At 47.7% G+C, this 26,629-nt stretch overlaps 1 protein-coding gene across 3 annotated transcripts in view; it reads left to right on the plus strand.

Moving 5' to 3' along the window:
* The window catches only part of PLD1 (phospholipase D1), a 62,434-nt gene extending 41,467 nt beyond the window's left edge, over window positions 1-20,967 (plus strand). For 2 of the 3 annotated variants that reach the window (XM_027685470.1, XM_027685471.1), the window contains 11 exons: window positions 99-227; window positions 571-689; window positions 844-957; window positions 6,296-6,406; window positions 7,083-7,171; window positions 10,513-10,626; window positions 11,750-11,802; window positions 12,706-12,840; window positions 14,605-14,758; window positions 15,355-15,469; window positions 16,019-20,967. In XM_027685470.1, coding sequence (XP_027541271.1) covers window positions 99-227; window positions 571-689; window positions 844-957; window positions 6,296-6,406; window positions 7,083-7,171; window positions 10,513-10,626; window positions 11,750-11,802; window positions 12,706-12,840; window positions 14,605-14,758; window positions 15,355-15,469; window positions 16,019-16,243 — 1,358 coding nt within the window. In that variant the 3' untranslated portion in view covers window positions 16,244-20,967. The remainder of the gene's footprint in view (window positions 1-98; window positions 228-570; window positions 690-843; window positions 958-6,295; window positions 6,407-7,082; window positions 7,172-10,512; window positions 10,627-11,749; window positions 11,803-12,705; window positions 12,841-14,604; window positions 14,759-15,354; window positions 15,470-16,018) is intronic. The other variant, XM_027685469.1, reaches the window with a different exon arrangement.
* Window positions 20,968-26,629: the final 5,662 nt, after the last annotated feature.

Here is a 26,629-nt window from a genome sequence, read left to right on the forward strand (position 1 = left end):
GGGACTGGCAGGTCCCACCAGTGCTGTTCTGTGGTGGTGAGTCTCTCACCGACCGTGACTTTGGAGCATGTCTTTGTTTTTTTGTTTGCCCGGGACAGATAAAGGATCCATCCGCAGCCTGAAGACAGGTGTTGGTGAACTGCTTGGGGAAACCAGGTTCTGGCATGGAAAAGACTATTGCAACTTTGTCTTTAAAGACTGGGTTCAACTCGACAAGCCTTTTGCTGGTAAGTGCCTTTGCACCCTGGAAGTCTTTTTACTTGGCATTCTCCCAAACTCTCTTTCATATCTTTTCAGTCTCAAACCATATTTTTCGTGCTTTTAAGCCAGAGGTAATGAGGCTGGTTTTGTTTGGCTGCCAGGAAGAAGCAGCAAAACTGACTTTGAGAGGTTCTAGGGCCAGTGATGAAGTTATGATCCATGCACGTGGATGCAGGTGACTGCATAAGTCACCTGCCTGGCTCTCGGTGCTGTGTCCCAGAAAGTTTAGTTAGAGGAAGGGGATGCTGTGATTTTCCACATTCCTGTCCTTTGTCTGAGGAAGTTGAAATGTGCTTTCCTTTCCTGTAGACTTCATTGACAGATACACCACCCCAAGGATGCCCTGGCACGACATCTCCTCCGCGGTGCACGGCAAAGCTGCTCGTGACATCGCCCGGCACTTCATCCAGCGCTGGAACTTCACCAAGGTGGGATGTGGGCATCACTGCTGGGGGCAGGGAGATAAACACAGCCCTGCATCATCCACATAGCCTCTGTAGGCATGCATTTTATTTCTTCATGTTATTGTGATAAGTTGCAATCTCTTCAAGGATTTTTTTATCTGTTTTTTCCCCTGCGCAGATTATGAAGCCCAAATATCGATCCCTGTCCTACCCATTCCTGTTGCCAAAATCTCAGCAAACTGCTAATGAGTTGAAGTATCAGGTGCCTGATGCTGTTCCTGCCACAGTCCAGGTGGGTGTTGATGGTCTCCTGCTCATACACTCTTATGAGAGCTTGTTCTGCATCATCCTGGAAGGAGGTGTTGATTCCTGACAGACCCTCTGCAAAACTTGAATTATAAAATGCAAAACTCTTATTTAATTTAACTCACAGATTAGGTGCTCAGATCCTCAATTACAATAAAATAATGCAACTCCTTCAGTAGAGAAGCATTAATTTATACCTCCACCTTTGAGGTAAGAGGACTAAGCTGGACGCAGTACTCAGGTTGTGGGAACACCATGACTTTGTGTAGTTGTGTGGTTTTCTGGTTTGTTTTCTGCTGCTCTTCGTCTAGCACCTAACATTTGTTTTTTATGATTTGTGAAGGCCTGATGGGTTGAGGTTACTGAGTCACTGAGTATTTATCTCAGATCTTAGAGCAGTATACCAGACCCTGAGGTCTTACTGAGATGGGCAGTGGTCAGCAAGAGCCCAACATTAAGTGGAGTCTTGGGGCTGTTGTTTTCTGCCTTGAACTTCATCTGCATTTTATTAGGCAGCCAGGCAGCCCTGTGGGTCCTGTGCAGTTCCACACAGTCAGCCCACAGTCTCGTTTGTGACAATCATCCTCACAGTCAGAATTGCCAAGATACCTCTATTTAAAACCCAGTTATCTCTATTGAGTGCATGTATTAAATACTCCTGCTACCCAGCAGAAATATGAACTTGTTGAAGAGTACAAAGTCAAAATAGTTATGCTGAAGCAGCAAAACCATTGTGTGGATAAAAGATGTATGAAGTAAGAGCAGTTAGACCAAAACCAGGAAAAATGCATGCTTTTGCTCTTCGTAAGGAGAGGTCTGCCCAGAAAACAGCAACATTTGGGAAAGCTTAGTGAAATAAGATGCTTTTTTCTGGGTTTGTGAGTTGCCAGGGCATTGTCTGCTCCTCCCTGCATGGTGTGAGGGATGGCCAGCGCAGGGATCTTGTTTCATGGGTCTGGGGTGTTTTACATCCAAAGCAATGCTTGCAGCTTGTTGGGAAATAGCCTCCTTCAGGAATCAGTGTGCTTCCTTGTGGCTGTAAATGCCTCCCTGGCTGTGTTTGTGACACCAGCTTCTTGGGAAATCTTGTTCTCATGGAAGTGATGGGGCTTGTGTCCCCTGAGCACATTCTAACCACAAGATGAGCTGCAACTTTTAAATCATGGGATTTGCTGTAGCAAAAAGTTAAGCTCTACTGATTACAGAACTGGAAGCAGTTCCCAAAGTAGAAATTAGACTGAGAACAACAAAGATTCAACTTCCCTTCAGTCCATACTGCAGAGCTGCTGGCTCAGGGCATCAGCCCATGGGAGAGGAGGATGGAGCTCAAATGGTGACTGTGGAATGCCCCAGACACCGGTGCTGAGTGATGGGAGAGCTGTTGGAAAACTAGCCTGGCCACCACATTTCTGGGGCATTGCAAATAACTGATACATCCAGGAAATGAGGGGCTGTTCTCAGCGATGCCATAAACAGCAAAAAAGGAGCAGGTTTGTCTTGTAAATTATTCCTTTGAAACTACCTTGCTCATTGCTAATTTATGTCAAATTGCAGCTTTTAGAGATCTGTCAGAGTAGCCCAGCCCTGCATGTAGCCAGATAAATAAAACTAGATGATATTAGGGTGAAAACATGTTGTCCTGCTATGTACCAGCCTTCCTGGTATGAGGGAAAACTGGTGGGGAAGAGCACTTGGAACACCAAGCCCTGTGGAAGCAGTGAGGGGGGTTTATCTGCCCTGCCTGGCTGCAGGTCCCCAGGCTGCTTGCAGCTGGGTTATGGTTTCTGGGTGACCTCCTTGAGCTCAGAGGCAGGGATTTGCATGCACATACAGAAATTTTGACTGTCTGCTCCATAATGCCCACACTGGCCTGGTTTCCACCAGTCCCCAGATGACACAAGTGCCCTGAACATCCCTGAAGTTGCGCTGTGGGTCCATGAGTGGCTCAGGCTCTCCTCCAGATGGAGGTGTCAGATTTGGCTGATGCAGTAGGTGGGGAGACAGGACACCTGCAGCCTGGATCTGAACTCCCCTTCCTGGTTGCCTTCTTCTGGAGCTTCCAGGGTGTGCATCAGGGCACCCTCGTGTGGCTTCTTTCCTCCAGTCATGGGAATATCAACCTCTTGCCTGTCCTTTATTAGTTTCATGGCTGAGGGTTGTAGGTGCTCACATCTCCTTTCACTGGTACAGTCCAGTGCAGAAAGAAGCAGATAGCCTAAAATCTTTCACCAGCTTTTTAATCCAGAAAAACTAGAGCAATATTGTTCCTATTCTTGATATTGAATCCTGTGACTGGCCAACAACCAGATTCATATTATCCTCATTTTGATGCTTTATAGGGACTTTATAGGCAGAAGTTACTGCCCTAAGGTAAAATCCATCGTCCCAGGACTGTCCTTGGCTGTGGGGTGATTGAGGAAAGCCTGGCTGCTGGGTTTCTTGTTTCTGAGCCTTGTTTGCAAATCTGTCTTCAATTGTGGGCAGATCAGAGGAAGGGAGAACACAAAAGATCCATGGGGATTGCAACGTTGCTGCAAGCCTGAACCACTGACCTGTCAGCAACAGATTCCAACCTCATTGTACCATCTGGTTTTGCTCTCCTTTGTCAGAGGAGAGGAGCAGGATATTTGGAGGGTGGGGATAGCAGGAGCAGCACTGACAAGGACTTTCCCCTGGGCAGGGAGGATGAATGCAGCGTGCGTGGGAAAGGCTGTGGAGGTACAGTCTGGGAAGGAAGAAAAGGAGTTGGGAATGGTCTCTCATCTTTTTTAATTTGAACTTCTGGGCTTTGCTAGCAACAGCAACGTGCTTTTTGCAAGAGTACATTGATTATTGCAGGAGTCAAATAGCCATTTGCCAGAGGCAGTGCCAGGTTTTTTTCCATCTCTCTATTTCCACTCCAGAGTTTGCAGTTATCTGCCAAAGCCAGCGTTGCAAAAGATGTGACGTGGTGAGGCAACATCCCATTCCTGATGGAAATGCAATGAAAATTTAATGCTCTGGCAGCAGCTAATGCCCTTACCTCTTTGAAGTCTGTGTGAGAGCTCAGATTGTTTGGGGTTTATGCACTAGCCCTCAGCAAACATCACATTTATTATCCCTGTATCGGTTAGAGAAGTTAAAGGGATGACAAGCTATTGAGAGGCTTGAGGGAGGGGAGAGGAGAGGCAGGAGGATAAAGATGCCAGCTCTGAATGGGAGGTGCTCTGCTGGGTAGTGTGAGGCCTTTTCTCCCTAGGAGATAGGTTGGGTTTGAACCAGCTCACTTTAAATACCTTGACAGGGAAGGGGAGATGCCCAGAAGTGTGAGATGGAACATCAGTGATATGGGAAGACCTGTTTAAGAAACTTCCAGGTGTGTGTATGTGTCTGTGAGTGCCACAGCTTTGGTTCCTTGGGATGCATGCTGCACCCATGCAATGCTGCCATTGGTGGCCTTGTCCTGCCACCTCCTCACCTGCCCCTGTGTCTGCAGACCTTTTAAAATTATTAAAAATAGCTTTGAGGTCCAAGCTGGAACACTTTACAGCCATTCTGCTGTCCCAGCCAGCACCTTCTGACACCTCTTCTTCCCTCCACGCATGGATTTGAGGTTGCACCTGACATAAGCTTTTTGAGTGATGCTGTGCCAGCTTTTTGGAATGAGCCATGACATTGTTTTGGGATGAGGCAGAGGGATGATGGCTCTGTAACAGCAGGCAGCCAGGGGTGTGGAGGAGTGAAGAGGAAGGCAGGGAAGGGTAGGTGGATGATGCGCTGGGAAGCCATGGTGCTGGAAAGGAGTGCTCCCTCCTGTTGGCCAAGAGAGCAGCCCAATAGGAGAGTTGCAGGGTCTGTTTTTCAGTGACCTGTGGGAGAAAACTCCTTCTGTCCAGGTGAAGGAATTAGCTCAGGAGTCGTGTGCTCCTTAACAGCAGCGCCCATCAGTGACACTTCCAGAGGTGCTCCGGAGACAAGAGGATTGATTTGGTTCAGGAAAGCAGCACCTGGACCAAAGGGTCAAACCCTTACCTGCTGCTTCTTATTGGTAATTAATTAGCCCTTGAGAGTCGTCAGCCATGCCAGGGCCAGCAGAGCTCAGGGACAGGGTATCAGGGATGTTGGGGGAACAGGAGGAGTAACATGGAGCAAGGCAGAAGCTGGACATGGAGAATTAGAAGAAATCCATGGGAGGGATTTCCAAGGAAAGAAGTGGTTGATCCCCACATGTGGTTGATCCCAAGAGATCAGGATTTTGCATGTTCTGACACACACATTTCACAGATCCTCAGCACTTGGATCTTGTCCTGTCTGGGACTGGCCCCGAGTGTTGGCATAATGGCTGTATTGAGATATTTTTAAGGCTATTGTTTCGATGGTTTTGTCTTGACAATGTTTAAAGACAGAGGCTAATCATGAGTAATTGTTTCCCCCAAGCACGTACTCTGCCAACACTTAATTAAAATCTACATTTCCATCTAGGAAGAAGTCACTTGGGGCATAGTGTGGCTTCCTCTTGACTCAAAGTTCAGGAGGAGGAGGTGCCACAGCATATCTGGCTGGGGGGAATAGGATGCTGGTCACTGAGGGGCTTGCTCAGCCTGGCATAGAGCACGAACAAAGGTTGTTTCTTATATTGGTTTGGCTCTCTTGCACAAAAACTGCAGGAGGGAGGGGCAGAACATGCCCAGGGCATCTTGCAGGATCTACTTTAAAAGTGGATTTCCAGTAAAAACTAATAAATGAACGTGGGCAGCTGAACTGTAAATTTTAAAAGTCATACAATCACAAATGGGTTGGCTTGTGCAAGAATTTAGCAGAAGAAACAAATGATCTGGAGTGCTGAGGACAAAGATACACGGCCTGTGTTATCAGACTGAGTGTACGATTGTGTACAGGCTGTTTGTGGGAAAAACACACTGACCCAGCTGAAGGCCAGCTTTGGAGTGCTGGGCAGGAGGTCACTGATGGGATGTGCACACCTAAAGCTTGGAAATTCAGGTTGTTTTAAAAGCAGTTTATCAGAAGCCCTTAAGCAAGAACAAAATTCCATTGTGCTACTTCTGTTGCATCTGGACGTGCTCAGGTGGGAGAGGGCAGGAACACAGCAACAGAACAGGGCACTGATGTCTTTAATCAAAACATTAAGCATTAATACCATTTTTGAATGTTCTTTCTCCTGATTACAAATGCAGCACGAATATTGCATGTATTACCTTATTTAGTGAAATCCTGACGGGTGAACACTGCCAGGGAAGAGCGTTGCCTCTCAAATAATTCAGCTGCTGTGCTGTGGTGGTGCTCTGGGTGGGCTGAGCTGAAGGTGTTATTCTCTTGCTCTCCAGGTGATCCGCTCTGCTGCTGACTGGTCAGCTGGCATCAAATACCACGAGGAGTCCATCCACAAAGCCTACATCAGCGTGATAGAGAACAGCAAGCACTACATCTACATAGAAGTGAGTGGCAGTGGGGGAAAGCAGGAGGGTCCTGATCCTCTGGGCATGGCTTGCCTCCATCAGGAGGGTCATTCTACTTCTTGAGGTTTGGTCTTAATTTTTTATGAATTCAGAGAGCTCCATCAACTTCAGTGGTCTTCAGGCCAAACTGATGGGTTTCACCCTGACAGCCTTCTGACCATATGTCTGGAAAAAATAGACCTCTCCTTTATAAGGCTATTTGCAAAATTGCCAGCAACTTTCATGGCCTGTGCAATAGTCTTCCTGTCCCCTCTGAGGCTTTGCAGTGTCCCCTGTGCATGCTCAAACTTCCCACTCACAGGGCTGCTCTTCATCCATTCAGCCTTCAGCTGCAGGAATCTCTTGTGTCAGAGTGACACTCAGTGCTGGCTGAATGGAGATGCTTATTCTCTTCTTTTATTTATTTTTTTTTTTAGCCTCTTTTTAGGTTGCTCTTTACATGAACTTTCTAAGGAGTGTGATTAATAAGGACCAATTCATTCCTTAAACAAGCACAGACACACATATCATTTAATCATAATTAAAAAAAGCCTCCACTCCAATAGCACACAAACCCAGCTATCTTTAGTTGCTCTTGGTCTGAAACAAAGCATGCAAGTATTTTTGGTTGGTTGTTGGCAGCATCTGACAGTAGCTTTGCTTGCTTTTCCTGCAGAACCAGTTTTTTATTAGCTGTGCTGATGACAAAGTTGTCTGGAACAAGATCGGCGATGCAATTGCTCAGAGGATTCTTAAAGCTCACAGGTAACCTGTTCTTAACAAGGCAGTGGAAGTCTTCCAGATGCATTTCCATGGTGTGGTGCAAAATAACACCTTAATGGACACAGCTGTACAATAGCTGAGCCAATGCAGAACTGATGCAGTCGAACATCTGCTTGTGTTCACAGCAGTGAGACTCCTTAGTGGTTTCTTTGCAGCCAAAAAGTGGTTTTCTGGGCTTAGCCTGATGCAAATGTATTTTTAACTATGGAACTTGTTTTAAGTCAAGTCCTTTAAGCTCTGGTTCAGTGACACCTTTGCTCTGTAGCCAACCTGCCTTCAACTGGGTGGTCAGGCAAGTGAATGGGTGGGAAGGGTGAACTGGGATTTGTGGTTTATTTAAATCATCTGTAGAGAGGATTGGCTTCAAATGGGGGAAGCAAAGACATTTTGAGGATTTGACTGCAGGGTTCAGCTATTGTTTGAATAACTCTTTCTGGTACATGCTGGAGGGTGTTCACAACCTCCAGACATTGCAAGGGCACCATCATTTGTTCCTGGATGGATCAAATCCAGCCACGTTTTAGGCACTCTTTTTGCTTCAGCACACCTAAACCCGTGATAACATTAATGCCACAAGTAGTAGCTTGTCTTCACTTTGATCCTAGGCAGCCCTGCTTAAGGTTGCTCCCCTGGAGTCTCTCTTTTAGAGACATATATTTCGTGGTCTAAAACTGTATCCTGATCTTGCTGGGCTGATATACAGAAAACTTTATAAATTTCTTCATCTCTCATGTGCTTTTTCACCATGCACAAAGGAAGATATTTCTTGGACTAATTATTTTTTCCATATTGTAGTTGTCCAGAGCTTTGAAGGGGCTGCTTTCCCAGATGTGCTCTCTCCAGGGTCACAGAAATTTTGCTTTTTTTGGCACTTGAGCTTGGAAATTTCTTACTTGGGTAAAGGCACCCAACCTGATAGAGTCAGCCACTGGGGTGTGGGAGGTATCTGCAAGGTCACTGGAACTCCTACGAGCCAGGCTTTGTTTGGAGGCACTATGGAAAGAGGAGCACTATTCAAACTGGGAGGGCCTGTGTGTTGTCTGCTGTGCCATTAACAACTGGGTGGAGTTTCCTGTGATCTATGTGAGCTGCAATTCATAGCTCAAATTAATTGAAATTAGCTAAGGATGAAAAGATGGGATGGATTTTCTCACCCAGGGTAAATGAGGAGTGGTGCTGAAAATGGTGTTGCTGGTGTTTGCATTGCAACCTCAAGGCTCTCAAGCAGCTGGACATGGCATCTTAGAGCACCTTCCAGTGCCTAAAGGGGCTACAGGAGAGCTGGAGAGGGACTTTGGACAAGGATGTGTGTGGTAGGACAAGGGGGAACGGCTTTAAGTGAAAAAGGGCAGGGTTAGATTGGTTATTGGGAAGAAATTCTATACTGTGAGAGTGGTGAGGTTGCCCAGAGAATGTGTCCCTGGCCATGGCAGGGGAGTTGAGACTAGATGAGCTTTAAGGTCCCTTCCACCCAAACCATTCTAGGATTCAATGATCTCTGTGCTGATCAGCATTCCCCTGGGAAGCCACTCTGGATTGCCTTTCCTGCCTTAGGGGACTGATTACCACAGGTCCCTTGCATCAGTTGCCTGCTATTAGAAATGCTGCTGAGGTAGCAGCATAATTCTCCGAGTAATCTGTTAAGATTTTCCTGTTATATAAAGTTTATGTAACGGGTGTCATTCTGTCCGGATACTAAAAAGTCTAACACAGATTCTTTGGTGACCCATTTCCAGATGTGATGCTCACTTCTGTATTACTCCAATTTTATGCCAGTACTCCAATTTTATGCCAGCTTAATGTTGGTGATTCCTCACTGAATATAAGGTTCAACTTCTTCACACTCCAGAGTGCTTGGCATTGCCTAAGATTAAAAGTAAATTCAGACCTAAATGGTTTGGATCATAATGCTCATGTTCCAAACTACCCCAGGAAAACAGTGTAGGTGACACACAGATGTTTAATTGTAAATTAAAGTCTCTAGTGAAGCCTGTAAACTTCTCACTCTTCTAGACTAAATATTTTTTACTGATGTTATTAATTAATAATGTTCTTTTCTTGGTTTCCTCTTTTTTTCATGGGTGGCTCTCTAACCAGTTTCATAAACACTGGCCTTAGATAAAACAGTTGCTTTTTGGGGAATGCTTTTGTTGGTAGATCTCTTTCATGATATAAACAGACTTGGTTTCACAGTCTCTTGTGTATGGGTAAGTCCTCACTAACTGTTTCTGAGCTCTGCTGGCAAACTAAAGCCAGTCTGCAGTGCACAGCACAGATAGGAGGAAGGGTTGGTTGAAATTAAAGACACACAGATCCTCACTCTCTCCCTCACAGCTCAGATGGGACCCCGCATTTGCCACACCCTTAAATTCACAGGCACGGCTTGCTCTGGGAAGGAATACCTCTAACAAACACTTCAGACTAGCTTATCCTCAGACTGCTGCTCCCGAAGTGATTTTGTGCTGCCTAAACTGTGTTTGCCATCTAGTGGCAGCACCTTTCCATGGAGCATCCTCCTCCTCCTCCTCCTTCTGGGTGCAGGACAGGGGATTGACAGCATCCAGGGGCGCCTGGGAAGTGCTGGCAGAGCAGATGCATCTGGCTTTAGTCAGTGGAGAAAACCCAGGGGTAAACTTTGAGAAAAGCCCCAAGCAGTGCCGTGGTTGTAGCTTTTATTCCAAATGGGATCACGATTAGGGTATGGATTAGTTTGGGGAACTCTGGAACTGAGTTTTTGTGGCATTTGATTATCAGTGACATACTTGCCTTCCACGAATGATCAATGTTTTGCTTGTGCCTTGAGTTTTTTCCACCTTTTGTGTGTTATGTTTCTGAAAACCAGGAGGCAGTGGAATGTCAGGTTAGATTTCTGCCTGTGATAGCTCTGTGACCTTCACTGTGCCCTGCCAGGCAGTTGTGTGCTCCAGTCTGCACCAGTATCATTAGGACTGGGCTATTGGGGTTCTCAAACAAACTTCTGTAGTGGCAGACACAATCTGTAAAATACTTAGCCTTCCCTTGAACATCCATGAAAATGCGGTTCTTTTCCTTTAGCTTCTTTTGTTGTCTGCTGAGAGTAAAGTATTCCTTCTCCTCCTGAAGGAGCACTCATGGAAGTACTGATGGTGGGTGATGAAGACCTGAAACTGGAAATCCACTTGACACTTTGCTCCCTTAAAATTTGTGCGGTAGCCTTGGGTGGAAACCAAGTCGGTCAGCACAGGGGAAGTGAAACCAAGGGGATTTCACCTTGTATGAAGCTGTAACATTTCCAGGCTATTGCAACATTTTCAGGCTGTTACTCCCCCAAACTATCGTTTCAGGGAAAACAAGCGTTTCCGAGTGTACGTGGTGATCCCGCTGCTGCCCGGGTTTGAAGGAGACATTTCGACTGGCGGGGGGAACGCACTGCAGGCCATCATGCACTTCAACTACAGGTACTGCAGGGCTTTGGAGACCTCCCTGGACACCTCCCCCTGCTGTGGGGGGTCCTCAAGACCCACCTGCCATCAGCGTGGCCAAGTTGGATGGGTCTTTGGGCAACCTATGGCAGGGGAGTTGGAACGAGATGACCTTTAAGGTCCCTTCCAACCCAAATCATTCTATGATTCTATGATTATTTTCCATTTAGCTGATCCAGCCAGGACTTGCTGACCAGGATTTGTCTCCAAATCTGTCTTTTTGGCCAATACTTGGCCTGGCTCTGCCCCATGAAGCAAGTGGCATCTTTCCCAGTGTGATTCCCCTGCTCTGGGATGGGTGTTTGGGGGGGGCACTTGCAACCCAGCTGATTTTATGGCAAGGACTGAAAAATAGCAGTGCCAGGTAGCCCTTGTGCTGGGAACAGGCTGTAGAGGAAGGCAAAATGGCCCAAAGCAAAATGTTTTTACTGGAAAGCTGCTGTGTTATGGTATGGCCAGGGCACAGTCAGCCTGTGGAGACTGCTGCTCCCCCCAGAGTGAAATCTCCCTGATCTGCAGGTGTCCTGCAGCACCTCCAGAAGGATGAGTGGGGCAGGGAGGAAGCAGCATGTCCCCCTAACCAGAAGGGGGAAATGTCCCCCTAACCAGACCCTTCTGCTTAAGCTTTTTTCTGCAAGGACAACCATTGAGTCTTGAGAAATTGCCCATGGGTTGGTTGTTTCTCAGTGAGATGCCAGCTGTGGCTTTTCCAGCCCATCTGTAATCCCACAAACTCCCTGACCCAGCATTCTGCACGTGTTGATATTCTTTCTTAACATGATTTCACATTCTGAACACAGAGACACATCCAGTGGCACACAGGGTAGCAGCTCTGTTTGTCACACGTTTACCATCGTTGCAAAAATGCTCCCCAGCTTCTATGCTGGGTTGGTACGAGCTCTGTTAGGAAATGAGCAGTCCTGGATATATTAACAGTTATTTGGGAAAAATATGTGCTCTGGAAGCACCCTGTTTCTCCTGCTTGCACGGGGTATTTGAGAGGCATCTGTGTTTGTGATTTACCTTGCTGGGCTCTGCTCCAGCATGTGCTGCTGCCTCGAGTCGCAGTGGTGCTGATGGCTGCCTACCTTCTTTCCAGGACCATGTGCCGAGGAGAAAACTCAATCCTGGCTCAGCTGAAGGCAGAGGGTGGTAAGAGCTTTATTCCTCTCCTCTGTGTTGTTTAGTCTTGTTACTGCTGTAACACGTAATACAACACGTGCTCTGGACTCGTGGGGCTGTGAGCCACCTCCTTCTGAACCTCATCCCATGGCGGGGTCTGGTGGGTCATGTGAGCCATGGCCACTTGTCAGACTTCACGCCTGGATGCAGCCCTGATCCGGAGGAGGGGAGCACCCCAGGGAGGAGCACGGCACAGTTGCAGCTGCTCGGGATTGTGTTGTTTGGAAATGTCCTGAGAGGGGTCACGCTTCTGGGAGCGATGAGCCCTCAGCATCCCCCGTGAATCCCACCCAGGGTTTGCTTCTGGCAGTTGTGAAACACTTAGAGGAAAAACCTGCCTAAGCAGGACGCTGAGTTTCTTCCTTGCCACGAGGATGCCTGCTGGAATTTGCTCTGTTGGGAATCAGAGTACCATGAAAACCCACGTATCACAAACTCTAGGAGCGTGCATAATGCCTCATTCGTTCTAGGTCTTGGTGTAAAATCTGAACTGCACACAAGTAGGACACATTTTTCATACTGTACATGGACAAAACACCTGCTTCTGGCCTCCTTTCTGCGGATCTGCAGAAAAACAGTGGCAGAGTCCAGTTATTTTAAGATGTTCAGACCCTTGTGTGCTCTGCCAGGGAGATTGGGGTCATTCTCGCTGAAGTGGAAGTCTCTGAGCAGGCAGCAGATCAGAGCAGCACTGAGAGCCCACAGGCAGCTTTTGAAGTCTATTTTTAAAGGAACTTATTTCCATTATCTGTTTGTTTATTATTTAAGTCAAAAGTGAACTGTTACTTATGTGGGTCTTCATGTAAAGAGGGTCTTTTCCTTCTCTCTTCCACCTCCCTCATCCCATCGGTTTTGTTGTCTTTTAATTTTCAGTTGGAGATAAGTGGATAAACTACATATCATTCTGTGGACTTCGAACATATGCAGAGCTGGAAGGAAAACTAGTCACGGAGCTCATCTATGTGCACAGCAAACTGCTCATTGCTGATGACAACACGGTTATAATCGGTGAGCAGGAGCTTGCAGGAGGGATTTGGACCGCTGGGTTGTACCTGGATCAATCCCTTCCCATCCCCATGCGCAGTGCAGGCTGTGGTTCCATGGGCTTTTCTATGTTGTCGTTTCTTTGCTGAGAAATATTTTTCTGTTTAAAAAAAAAAAACCAAACGCAAAAACCAACCTCATAAATTCATCACGAGGGAGGAAGGGATTCGGAGGGCTGTCATTTAATTTGTTTTTCTAAAATGGTTTAAAATCTGTGTGTAACCGTGAAGAGAATCCCAGTGCAGGGAATATTGTCCATCTGTCTTGTATCAAACTCTGCTCGAGCAGGAAGATTTGTGAGACTTGTCATCTGTTCCTGAAAGAACAGAATGTGCCGTAAAATTTGGAAGGTTTGGACAACATGTGTCATGTATCAGCTCTATTTCCTAAGAATGGGGCAATATGCTATAAGGAGTAATAGATATTATTTCATCCGTTTCCCTTACCATATTTATTATGAGAACATGAAGCAAAGACGAGAGTGTTCAGGCTCAGAGTTCCACACTGCAGCAGAAAAGCAGAATTTCAGCCTGTTTCTTTAAAGAAGCCCTTTTTGAGCTGTTATATCAGCAACAAAAACTTTGCCAACAAATAATTTAATACCAGATTTTGCAAGACTCAAAATACTCCCCCACTTCAAAGCAGTGATCCAGCCTGTGGTCTCAGATGACCCGTGGTGAGGTTTGCTGCTCTGGCACCCTCTTAGGGGCCGGATCCCATCTCCAGTGTGCACAACAGCTCAGAGGCGGTTTGATATTAAAACAGGAGCAGTGTTGTTCCAACTGGGGAGGTCTGGGGGCCTGGGACAGCTCTGAATTTCTATTTTCTGTACCTATAAGCCTGAGGATGGATTTTTACACAGCATTTGCATCCATCTGGGTGGTGAGGGGATAGGGAGCCAGTGTCATCCCTTTTTCACATAAGAGAGTGCACAGAAATTAGATGCTCTTGGGGCTACTGTGCAGGAGGTGAAAAGAAGGAGAGGGGCTTAGCTTGTTTTTCCTCTGGAGGTGTTAGCTCCCTTGGAGTTAATCCAGTCCCTGGGAAGGCTTGATGGCTAACTGCTGCCATGAGGGTCTCTTACAGCTCTGTCTGGAGATCTTTTCCCCACCCCCTGCCTTCTGCTGGCTGTGTGGGACAGAGAAACCTCTTTGGGGGACAAAGACTTAGCTGGTTTTGAGCAGAATCCCCCTGGAAGGCACAGCCTTCCACAGCAACCTAGTGTAGTGGAAGGTGTTCCTGCCCATGGAAACGGGGTTGGAATGAGATGGTCTTTAAGGTACCTTCCATCCCAAACCATTCTGGGATTCTGTGATTTACCCACAGACCCCATCCTGTCTCAGGTAACTTGGCATCCAAACCAAATGCAGTTAAGACATTTAAAGCTGTGGCTCCTTCAGCAGAAGCATCTGGGAAGTTACAGAGAGAGTAAACTTTTGAAAATGTTGGCCTGGGCATGACTGTGATTTAACCTTCTTCCCAGCCTGGAGCTGTTGAATCCTGCAAAAATTAGTGGTTTGGTTTTTTTCCCCTCTCCACCAAATCCCGTCACTCAGGGTTTGTGTATCCAGAAGGAAGTTGGGGTTGGGGTTTTCCCTAGTGATGGATGGTCCCCATGGAGCTGAGGGATGTGGAGGGCCCCGGGGGTGGCGGGTGGTGATGGAGGGTGTGTGGGAGCTCTCGTGCAGCAGTGGGGCATTGCCTGTGCTCCCTCTTCCCCCTGCCCAGGCTCTGCCAACATCAACGACCGCAGCATGCTGGGGAAGCGGGACAGCGAGATGGCCATCATCGTGCAGGACACGGAGACCGTCCCCTCCGTGATGGACGGGGAGGAATACAGCGCTGGGAAGTTTGCCCAGTCCCTGCGGCTGCGCTGCTTCAGGTGGGATGCGTGGGGCTGGCCCAGCGCTGCAGGGAGTGGGGGTGCAGGCAGGGCTTGCTCAGGGTTACATGTGTCCCCAGCCTTTCAAACCCACAATTTTAGCACTGCCTGGCCTGGATTTAGCCCAGTTTTGGTGCTCTTTCACTGGCCTCCTGTCCTCAGCTCGGCAGCTTGGCATCACAGATCGTTTTTTCTCCAGGATTTCTCTAGCAGAGCTCATAAACAAGTGGTATTTCCCCTCCACATCCCGTTTTCACACTCTCTCAATCTTGGGTGGCAATGTCACTTTCTAATGGAAGTTTTTTCACTGGGAGCAGCCATCTGGCCCACAACACTGCCATTTTTTCTCTAAGACCTTTTTCTTTTTCCTTTTTTTCCCCCCCACCCTATTTCCCATCTGGACAGTTACTGCACAGAAAAAAAGGGAGAAAATGGAGCAGCGTTTCAGTTGGCAGATTGTCACAGGGGATGGGAGTGGGAGGGTGCTGGGAGGGTTTGGCAGGTCCCAAGGAAACTTCTAATCTCCTGGCATTTCTCAAGAGGGGGAGTGCCCAGAGTTTCAGCCTCCCTGAGCATCCATCCCCTTGTCTTCTCAGGGTTGTCCTTGGCGGCTCCGATCTCAATCCGGAACACCAGGATCCCGTATGTGACAAATTCTTCAAGGAGGTGTGGATTTCCACAGCAGCTCGCAATGCCACCATCTTTGATAAGGTGAGGAACACAGTGCCTCTCCCCTCTCTCCATCCCACATGGAGGCAGCAGATGCCAATGGGAAAAGCAGCACAGGGAGGGCAAGGGCAAGCAGGTCCAGCTCCTGGGGTTGGACCTTCAGAGACGCTTTGAGGGAATGTGTAAAGTTGGATTCAAGAGCTGTGAACAAGAAACTGGAGTTTGTGCATCCTCAGAATGTGATGGCACCTGTGATGGCACCCATGAAGGCAGGAGATCTGATTTCTCCTTCTGTTTGTATCAATACTTATTACTGAGTAGTCAGCCACAATGTAACCGGGGCAGGAGCAAATTTTACTTCTGTCTTTTAATGAGCTTTTGCAATGATCACAAAAAGTCTTGGAACTTCTCCTCTGCTTGCTCTAGTGGTATCATGGATAGGCACACACCTCTTCCCTCCCCGTTCTTTGGGCTGTTAAGTCACTCCCATTCTGGGGAATTTGTACTGGATGTTTTGGTGTTTCTCAGGAACACTGCACTGCGGCATTTCCCCCGCACTAACAGGCCATTCTTCCTTTCTGTTTTGATCAGGTGTTTCGATGCCTTCCCAGTGACCAGGTGAATAATTTAACCCAACTGCGTGATTTCATCAGCAAGCCCAAATTAGCAAATGATGATCCTGCAAAAGCAGCAGAAGAATTAAAAAAGATTCGTGGGTTTTTAGTACAATTCCCCTTTCGTTTTCTGGAGGAAGAGTACTTGCTTCCCTCCGTCGGAACAAAGGAGTCCATGGTACCCATGGAGGTTTGGACTTAAGAAGATGCAGACTGCTTTTCCTTTTAAAGTCTTGTTCTCAGGAGAGCTGATGAACAATATGGGATTTCGGGAAGCTTTTTATTGCGAAAAACATCTCCACCAAGTTAACGTGCCTTTCTTAGGGATTTTGGTGGAGGAACACGAAGCAAATCGACACTAGCAAAGGAGAGGAGCAGAAGGACTTGGAGACGATGGCAAATGAGAAGTTTAACCTCTGAAGGAGTTACTTCTTCAGGCACGTTCTGAGCATCTAAAGGACACAGGCCACTTCCTAGGACAGGAACTCAATCCCAATCGATGTTGTTACCACTGCCAGCTGTATCCTGTGGTTGCAAACGTACTGTGATCGTGCTGTGGATGCGCAGGAGTCGTGGGCTGTGTGTGCTTTTAAGGCTTTTGGGTGTCTGCACCGTGGCTCACTGGAGTCCCCCCATCTCACCCCTTTCACACACTGTCGGAACATGTTGTGCAGCCCTGGTGCTGTTGGGAAGTGCCACTTGCTGCTGCCTTGGGCTGTCCTACAGCTTTCCAAGTGTAGGTGTTTCCCTTCTTAAGTGGAAACGGACTAACAATCTTGTATCAGAATCAGCATTTCGGTCTCTTCTTCCCTTTGGGAGAAAAAACCCCTTTTCCTATCGCAGCTGGAGCAATCAGCAGCCCTCAGGCTTGGCAAAGGGCAGTCTCGACGGAGCCAGAGGGGCTGGAAATCAGTGGAATTTGCTGGCCTTTGCAGACACACAGCACGTCAGTTTGGTCCCACTGTGCGTGGTAGTTTTCCCGAGGAGAGGATCAAGGTTCCAGCTCAATCCTGAGGTCTCTGGCGCCACAGGAAAGCAAGGCACTGTGTGTAATGGGACAGAAACTCGAAAGCTGGTGTGGGACAAACAAAGCTCTGCACTTGGGGCCCTCCGTTCATGTATTTTTCTGGCAGTTTATGGTAGATTTTCATTTCCATCCCTTTCCTCTCTGTTTAAAAGAAAAGAAAGGCCATTAAGCTGACACCATGCTCAAACTGAGCCGACGTGGTTTTGTAGATGGGGTGAATGCAGGGGGGAAGGGGAGCAGTTGGCAAAGCCTTGTCTCTGCTCTGCTTTGTTATTAGACCAGCCACAATCTTGAACTCAGTCACGCAGGACGCGTCTTCCCGAGCAGAGGTAAAACTCCTCATGCCCAGTCCTGTTTTCCATTTCTATAAAATGGTTTCCAAAGCTCTTTTGCACCTCCGTGTGCAGCACAACAGCTGTTCAATACAGCATCCCTGGGAAAAACACTACTGTTCCTGGGTTTGGACCTCGTGTGGTGGGCACCATCCTGGCCCTTATCTCTGTCCCCCATCCTACAATGAGCCGTGTCTCCCGATTTCATGTCCAGCTCCAACTAGAGGTGTTCCTGGCAGTCAGCAGTGCTGTGTCAAATGCTGAGAGAACATGAGAAACGCCTGAGGAGACTTGGATCTGGAGGATTGTGAGGCTGAGCTCCTCTGCTGCCCCTGCATCCAGGGATCCCTTCCCTAGCTGGATTATACCTGTGCCCAACACTCCTTAGACAGAAGGCCAGGTGAAGCCATGTTTTAGTTCACAGGCAAGTTTATTTTTTCCTTTTCTGGCTCTTCCAACAGTTTCACCTACTTTTAACTGGAAAAGAATCCCAACAGTCACCTACCTATCCCCAAAACATAGCTGGCATCACATTTTAGCTGATTCCCTCCTGTATTCAGACCTGGAAAGAAGCACCAGCTAATTCTCTACCTGCTGCAACACCCGAGTAAGGAACAACCCCAGATGTTCTTCCAGGGCAGCCCCTTCCTTCAGTTTCCACTGTTTTATGCTTGTGTTTTGTAGATGCAGTTGCCTGTTATACTCCTTTTTCGCTGGTGCATCTGTGGTCTGGTTCACCTGTTAGAAGTGCATGTGCAGCATTTTATGTGATGAACTGGAGTCCGGGGGGGTTGATGCTTTTACCTGGCATGCTGTAAGCACAGAAGTATGTTCCCTTGATTTTTTTTCTCTTAAAAATACTGACCTGGGTTCACCCCCTGGAGAGCCAGAGCAATATGTGCCCTGACCATTTGCGATCAAGAAAGATCAAAGGTGTCTTCTTATTTCACATCAGGTTCGGAGCTTTTCTCTCCTGATGTTTTTAGGTGTTTTAGTTTGAACAAAGCTGCTGACTTCAAACAATTACAGCCTGTCAGAGAGTCCCTGTCAGTCATACAGATCTGTGTTCAGAGTAGAGAAGGAAGCGTTCAACCCTGCCACCCGTACACTGAACCTTGAAGTGTAAGACTCCTGTCATCTTCCAAGTGCTCTTATTGTACCCGTCCTCATATTAGCAAAGGCTTTTGTAATTGTTAAATTATCCTTACATTGTCTTTTAAAGTGGTAGGTAGCTAATTACTGGGGCTTCCTAACTCCAGGGGTGTTAAGTTCCCCCCTCTTCCAGGCTGCTGATGGGAAAAACCACCCAGGTTCTGCAACACTCAGCCCACCATGTGATGGCTGCTGGTCCCCAGTGACACAGCAGAGCCATGGAGGGAGATTTAATTGACTGATTCTGTATGGAAAGGTGCTAATTAAGAAGGTCTTTCATTACTGAGGTAGCAGACAGCCTGACATTGGCTCTCTGTCTGGGAGGAGGCTTCGCTTTTTAGGAACAGAGGCGCCATGCTGAGCATTCCTTCCCTGTGTTGGTGCTAAATTCCTGATACTGGGAATTTAGTAACATTCAAATGCAAGCAGGGTGTGCACAGCAGCCTCAGCATGGAGCAGAGAGCACAACATCCCTAGGGGCTCATGGGGCCACCAAATCCCCCATGGATTGCTCACCCCAAACAGACGATGGGGCTGGAGCAATTCCCGGTGGAGGCCCCACTCATTCACACCACGGGCTGTGCTGTCCGGAGCTGGCTCCGTGGGTCCTGTCAGCTACAGGTTTGTTTCTTACATTAAGAAGCCTGTGAGGTTGAACACCTTGAGAGAGTTGATTTCTGCACCTGAACAATCACTACTTTAGTCCGTCATACCAGCGTGGGCTCAACACCTTCAAACCAGAGAGGGTCACCCACAGATACCCAGTGCTGTAACAAGTGCTGTGGATTCCAGCACTGGCAACCCCAGAAACATCAGCTGTTTCTTGTGGCATTTATTTGTTAGAACTATAGGAAATGAGAACTTCTCCCAGGCTCAGACTTTATTTTGTAGTTCAGCCCAAGTAGAACACTTCTTTTCCCTTTAATTTATTCTTTAACATGTGCCACTTTGAGAACTCACACTCCTTTCCTTATTTTTTTAATGGTCTGATATTTTAAAATACATGTTTTGTTGTATAGATGTTGGACTGGATAAATGTTTCACTGTGAAGTTAATGCATGGTTTAAAAAATGAGGGATAAAATGTCATCATATGGAAGAACTGTACTAAAAAATAATTTGTAGGAGAACCACTCCAGTGCTCCATGGCAGTTGCAAGGTGCTGGGCTCAGTTTTTGGTTTATTGGTCTCAGTTTGTCCCCTGACTTGGTGTGAACTTTGCTGGATTAAACCCCCAATGCTCCCCTTTTCCTTTCTTTTGATCAGGTTTCATGACATGATTTTGCAGTCCTGGTGCTCTCCCTGGGAGGACCTCAGTGCAGGTGTTGCCTACCTGGGACCCTGCCATGAACAATTTACAGTATATGTATTCCTTCCAAGGGAACATCCCTGTACAATCAAACCCAGATGTGGTTTGCTGTTGTTATTTCAGCGTAAAGAGCCTTGTGCACTTGTAGCAAGGACAGTCAGGGGGTTTGTCTGGGCACAGAGCTGCATTTGTGGAGACACTGATATGTAAGTCTGAATAGTCCTGTAGGATAATGCCATTTCCCTCTCCTGCAGAATGTAGAGACCCAAATCCATGCTGGTCTAAGCTGACACCTGTCCACCAGCAGCAGAGCCTTTCATGGTAGGATGCTGTGGTGGCCAAGGGGAAGAAAGCCAGTGGTCTCCAGACCAGGATATGGGCAGAGGTTGGCATCTCTTGGGTGCCCCACGAGATGTGAACACACTGTCACAGTTTGTGGCACTTGTACTGCAGATGGTTTCAAACAAGCAGTCTCCTCTGCATTGCTAAGATCCTGCTGAAACTAGGAGCTTTGCAGAATCCCAGTTTAAACCAGGAGCATAACGTCATGGCAGTGAATCAAGGCCAGCCTGTAAATCTAAGTGTAACAAAGTGGAACAGCCCCACCAACTGCACATCGACCGCTGAATGCAATGATCCTCTTGGGGTGTCACTTTTTTTTCCTATTTTCCTTTCCCTGCCTGCTTTCTTGTTGTATTTTCCAGTATTTGTGATTATTCTATTTTTAACCTTCCAGTGTCTTTCCATAAAATCTCCTCCGTGTAAATAATTCCATCTTTCCCTAGTCCTGACACTAGGGAAATGACAAAAAGTGTCAAAGTCAGTTTTGGAATGTTGTTGTTTGGGGTTTTTTTAAATCATGTCTCTAGCTACATTAATCCACACAAGGAGAGCTTCCACTTGGGGTGTGAGCGCAGGTCTCCGTGCGTCCCTCCCTTCCGACAGTGCCGCTGTGACACTGAATATCCCTTCTGTGAAGGCTGCTGGAATTGAGTTTTGTATCCTTGTTCCTGCTAATGATCGCTTTCCTTTCCACTCCATTTGTATCTGGTAAATGAATGTGTATTAATGGACTGAAAATACAACTGAACATCATGTTGGAACGTTTGGCTTTGGTGTTGTTTCTGCCTGTTTTGAGGGCTGTGGCCTCATCCTGCTTTGGGCTGAGTTCTCCCCTTGCTGTGCATCGGCAGTGCTGCCCCAGCAGCTGAGATGTGATGGGAAAAGGCCTAGAATTGCAATAAAAATGGCTAGACTTGAGTATTTTGGGTTTTCCTGGGAGAGAGAAATTGCTGGGGTGAAGCAGCATAGAAAGAAAATTGAACTTCTTAAATAGATTAAAAAATCCTGTTTTAAAGGAGTTTTAATAATCCAAGAGCATTATGAAAGGCACAGACAAAAATGCTCTGTCTCCAAAATAGAATTAACTTGCCACTGTCTCTTTTAACTGCCAGTGAAGGAAATTCAACAGAGACAGAGGAAGAAGCAGCTGCCTGTTGTCCTCCAGGGGCAGAAGAGATTAATAAAGCATCAGTGGCATTTCCAAGCTCTCTTGTGAACTGAAAACATATTAACTTCTCCGTTTCTTAGGTTTCATCTCCTTCCTCAGATGCCAGAGGGCTCTCCGCATCTTCAGAACTTCCAAACCCAATCTGTGCCCTCAATAAACACAATAAACCAAGACAACAGAGCCAGAGGGTCAGGCAGGGGGTCGGTAGGAGGCATCAGGCTGAGTGACACCGTCGGCTTGGGCTGCCACTCTGGCATCTCCCCGCTGATTTTGTGCCTCCTGCATCCTGCTCACATCTCTTGAAGTGGAGATAGTGACGAGTGGGAGCGATGTGGGACCTGACAGGCACTGCTGGGTGCAGGGGTGCTGGCACCAGGGTGGGCAATGGGCTCACACAGGGCGGCCACAACAGAGGCTGGTGGTGTTGCTGACTCTGTCTTCCAACTTGGTTTCTGTGTGAGCAGTGCAGGAGAGCTGTGGGATCACAGTGTGAGCTTATCTTGGTGTAAAATTAATGTGAAACTGGAAGTGGTCCTGAATCTAGAGAGTTCAGGTATCACTTTGTAGGAAGGCTCCTTTCCCTCTTCTATGTAATTGTCCTGGTTTGGGCTGGGATAGAGTTCATTTTTAGTAGCTGGTGCAGTGCTCTGTTTTGGATTCAAGTAGGGGCTCAACTTGAGGGCACTGTTGCTGTTTTTGCTGTCTTCCCTCTCCTACACACAGGGACACAGTGCTTTCACAGGGCAGGACTTCATCCCCATCCATCCATAAAGGCAGAAGTGAACACCAGCTTGTGGCTGTGGCTGGCACCAACTGCAGGGAGGCAGGAACGCGATGGCAAAACTCCCCTTGACTTTCCCACAGCCAGAGAGCTCACTTGCTGAACAACTTGCAAAGCCTCTAATTTGATGGCTCCTCGCTGAGCAGGAACGCAGCCCACGCATACCCCAAGCACAAAGTGCCCTTGCCAGTGCATTTAACAACCTGTGCTTTCCAGGATGGATTTCTCCAGCCACTTTTGCACCTAGGCCATTCCTGCCTCATCCCACAGGTCAGCTCCTGCATCGCTGATGTATCCACAGGCATCCAGTGCTGGTGGCAGGAGGAATCCTCTCCTCCACCCCAGCACCCAGCACATCTACTTTCTGGCCCTTCATTAGCATTTATGCACCAAGCTCTCAATAACACGTCGACTTTTTAATGAGTGCCAGCCCTTTGTGTGTATGAAATCACTAATAGCCTGTAGTTATTTTTGTGTAGAGGAGGAAAGCATGGAAGAAAGAAAGAAAGAAAAGGTTTTGTGAGCCAGGTCTAAAGGTACACGAAGAAACAGGTTTCTTCTCACTGCTAAAAATCAATTTATTTTAGTTTCTCTGCAATTGTGCCGGTTCTTCACATTTTCAAGTACTTCTCCAAAGCGCTGATGCGGTAGAGCGAAGTTTTGAAGAGCCTGAATCACAACAGCACTGTGAGTGAAATGCTCGATTTTTCTTTTATTGGAAAAATTAAAAGTGACAGCTTCAAAATTGGTTCCACTGCTTTGATTGATTAGTCAGAATATTTAGCTCAAAATGATTATGGCAAGATTTTCTACGGAGGCTCGTGGCTGGGATGGAAATTAATTTGGAGAAAGGGGGAGGGGGAGTTGTTAAAAAAGAAATTATTCTGCAAAGGACACTGTTTATCCCCAGATTCAGAGATGAGGAATCTCTCCATATTCAGCCTGATCTTGGTAATTAAACATCCCATGAGTTCCCACTTGAGGACAAAGGGAAGGGGAACAGGGAGATAGTGTTGAAGTGGCTCCACAGGTGACTATTACCTGGAGATTCTGGTGCCCAGTGGCAGCTGGGTGCTCCCTGCGTGCTGCTCAGGAGCTCTGCAGTGCCCTGTGGATGGCCTGTCCTTATGGAATATCCTGACTAGGAAACCTGCCCTGGGCCAAGGGTTGGGTGTTTCACTGGAGTCCTGCCAGGGCAAGTGAGCTGGAGGTCACCCATCGGGAAGCTGAGGGATGCTGAAGGTGCTGTGGGCACAAGGGAAGTTCAGGTAAGAGCTGGACCCACCTCTCCAGCTGGAGGATCCACCAGGGCCAAGCTGTGTGGTGGTTGCACACCTGGGAGCATCACACTGTCCAGGCAGGTGCAATCCCACCACCGTGGTCTGCAGCCTCTCTTATTTTGGTCAGGTCAGTGTGCACTCCCTTACATTCCTGATAAAGGCACAGCTTAAAACCAAGTGTGTCACATGGATGCTCCAGTGTCTCCAGACAGACAGCTGCTCTCTCACTTCAGGTCCTTCCTGGGGTGGGAGAGCTGGGACCACCTGGGAGAGAGGGGACAGTCAGGCTGGGCTGTCACCCAGCGAGACACCAATCTGAGAATCACAGATTGGTTGGGTTGGAAGGGACCTTAAAGGTCTCATTCCATCCCCTGCTATGGAACCTTTCACTAGCCCAGGTTGCTCTAAGCCCCATCCAACGTGGTCTTGAGCACTTCCAGGTATGGGGCAGCCACAGCTTCTCTGGGCACCCTATTCCTGGACCTCACCACCCTCAGAGTAAAGGATTTTTTCCTGATATCTAATCTAAACCTGCTCTCTGTCAGTGTGAAGCCATCCCTCCTTGTCCTGTCGCTACATACTCTTATAAATAGTCTCTCTCCATCTTTCCTCAGGCTCCTTTCAGGTACTGGAAGGCCGCAATTAGGTCACCCCAAAGCCGCCCTCTCTCCAGGCTGAACAATTCCAGTTCTCTCAGCTCTTTCTCATGGGTGAGGTGCTCCATCCCTCTATCCCATCTTGTAGCTCCATCCTGCTCCTGGTGTCCTGGCTTAGGCATTTGTCTGATTCCTCCAGTTTATCTCACAAAACAGGCAGAAAAGTATTTCTACTCTCTTCCCTGGGTTGCCTTCCTTATTTCATTCTTTACCAGCCAAATGCACATTAAGGGACCCCAGCCAAGCCCAGCAGACTCGCAGGCTGGAACCTGCATGTTGTACATCCAAGGAAAATGGATCCTTCAGGAGAGGACTCAGACTGCTTGCCCAGCATTTTTTAATTTTGACTTGAAACATGGGTTTGAGACTTTTGGTTTTGGGGTTTTTTTACCTTTTAGGATTTCACATTTCAGACATGCTTCTCCTAGAAATTGATACATGGTTTATGAAATAAAATACAAAGCACTGTAACTGCAGAAATATGAACTAGGTACTGTATACAGAATTAATTTGAGGCAGAGTTAATGGTTTTCTTCATACAGAAAAGCCCCATTTGGCCAGCATGAGACGTGGAACTAGGAAACTCCAGAAATAAATACAGCTGTAGCCACAAGCAGAGCAGTCGAAGGATGTTTGTCCTTGGGTGTCTCACGTCTCCTACACAGTGAGTACCAGATGAACCCCACATATCTTTTAGGACTGTGTGTTGGCCACCACATCCTGACTGGAAAGAGTAATGCAGATGTAACCAGGGCATTTAATCACGCATGGGAATTTAAGTTGTTTTTCCTTGTAGGATCCCTGTAGGGATCACACTACAGTGGGATTTCACTGATAGATCACTCTTAGGTAACAATCCACCAAACTCTTCTTGACTTGACACAACTGCTCTGGCAAGGTGGGTGTAGGGATGCAGTGCCCATGGCTGAGGGATCCTAAGCTAAACTGAGCTGCAGCCTACAGCCTTCTGGGGGCCAGATGTTATGAGTGAAATGTCCATCTCCACACCTGCTAGAGCTCCACTTCCAGTTTGTGTTAAACCTGGCATCCTGACGATGTCGGCTGCAGCTGGGGACACAGTGGGGACCTGGAGCCCTGCAAGGCAGGAGCTCAGAGGACTTTTCCCTGGGTGCTTCTTCCTGGTTTGGTGGGGAGCCTCTGATCCACCTCACCCTCTCCATCACAGCCCTTGCCTGCAGCAGTGCCCATCTCCACGCCCTCCAGCTGGAGGGACAAGCTGGAGGCCTGATGCCACTCATCAGAGACTCACAGGGTTCACGAGTGGTGCATCTCCAAGATAAGCTGGTGCACAGCAATAGGTTAAATCCACGTGAGAGAGCATTGCTGGAAAGATGCTTTCCCGTGGATCCAAATCCTCCCTGAAATCGAGGGCTGGGTGGCCGCGTTCCTCTAGAGGGTGCTGCGGGCTCAGCCTGCGCACCCCCAGAAAGGGGGTGCCCACTTTGCTGGGTGCCTGCGAGCCCTGACCCCACTGTGCTGGGTCCCGCTGTGCCTGCAGGACCCTACAGCCACAGCTGTGCTGCGGGAAGCTGCAGTCACAGCATGTAACCCCTGGGCACCCTCCTCAATTGTGGGGTCCTGTGAGAGGGTGGTCCTTCCTCTCTCAAAGGGGTGCCCCTCACATCTGGCCTCGCTGCTGGGGCATGGCAGGTCAGTGTCTCCTCCTTCCCTCTGAGCACGGTCACACTGACACATTTTAAAATGAAATACTGTGTGTACCGTGACTGTTTGAGCTTAAACACATTTCCCTGCCTAAAATGTCCTTCCCAGAAGGCTGCATTGGCTCTCCAATGACTCGCTGCAATATGTATCTCCACTTTGTTTCCTTGCAGACCATATCTGTACGACATCGATTGTACTGGCTAAGAATGCTTACAAACCTATTTCCTGCTGCAGGATGATCACATTATACACAATTACACACTCTAGGAATTTCTCCTGAGATCCAGCTGGGTACAGGCTGGAGTGGCAGAGGAGCCGGAGCGTGTGTGGAATAATGAATCATTCATTCAAACCTCCACGCTGACTTCAAGCTCTTGGGTTGTGTGAGCATGTGGTGAGCTGCACTAGCTGCTTATTGCCCTAAAAAAAAGCCTGAACCACCTAAATCATTCCAAATTTGGTTCCCACTGTGTGTAGGCTTTCTGTGTCTTGCCATTTCATTATTATTATTATTTTTACCATACTAGAAAGATTTAATGCAGAATTTATTCAGTGTCTCAGCAGGATAAGCCTCCATGAACTGAGACACACTGTTCCAAACAGAGACTTTCTCAGCAGGAACAAAATCAAGTTGTCCATGTCCACAGTGTTCCTGTCTTCACAGCAGACCCAGACCAGTATCCTGTGTTACTGGTGGTGATGGCAGTGGCAGCAGCACCGTGATGCATTTCCTTTGCAGCACCATGGGGCACCTTCCCAGCATCCTGTGATGCCAAGGGACCTGACACTCCAGCATTTTCCTGCCCTGGAAATCTCACAGCTTTATGTATAGGACAGAGCCAACTGGAAACATGGAGAT

Source organism: Neopelma chrysocephalum, unplaced genomic scaffold (genome assembly GCF_003984885.1).
Source record: "Neopelma chrysocephalum unplaced genomic scaffold, ASM398488v2 Primary Assembly neopelma1_69, whole genome shotgun sequence".
NCBI lineage: Eukaryota > Metazoa > Chordata > Aves > Passeriformes > Pipridae > Neopelma > Neopelma chrysocephalum.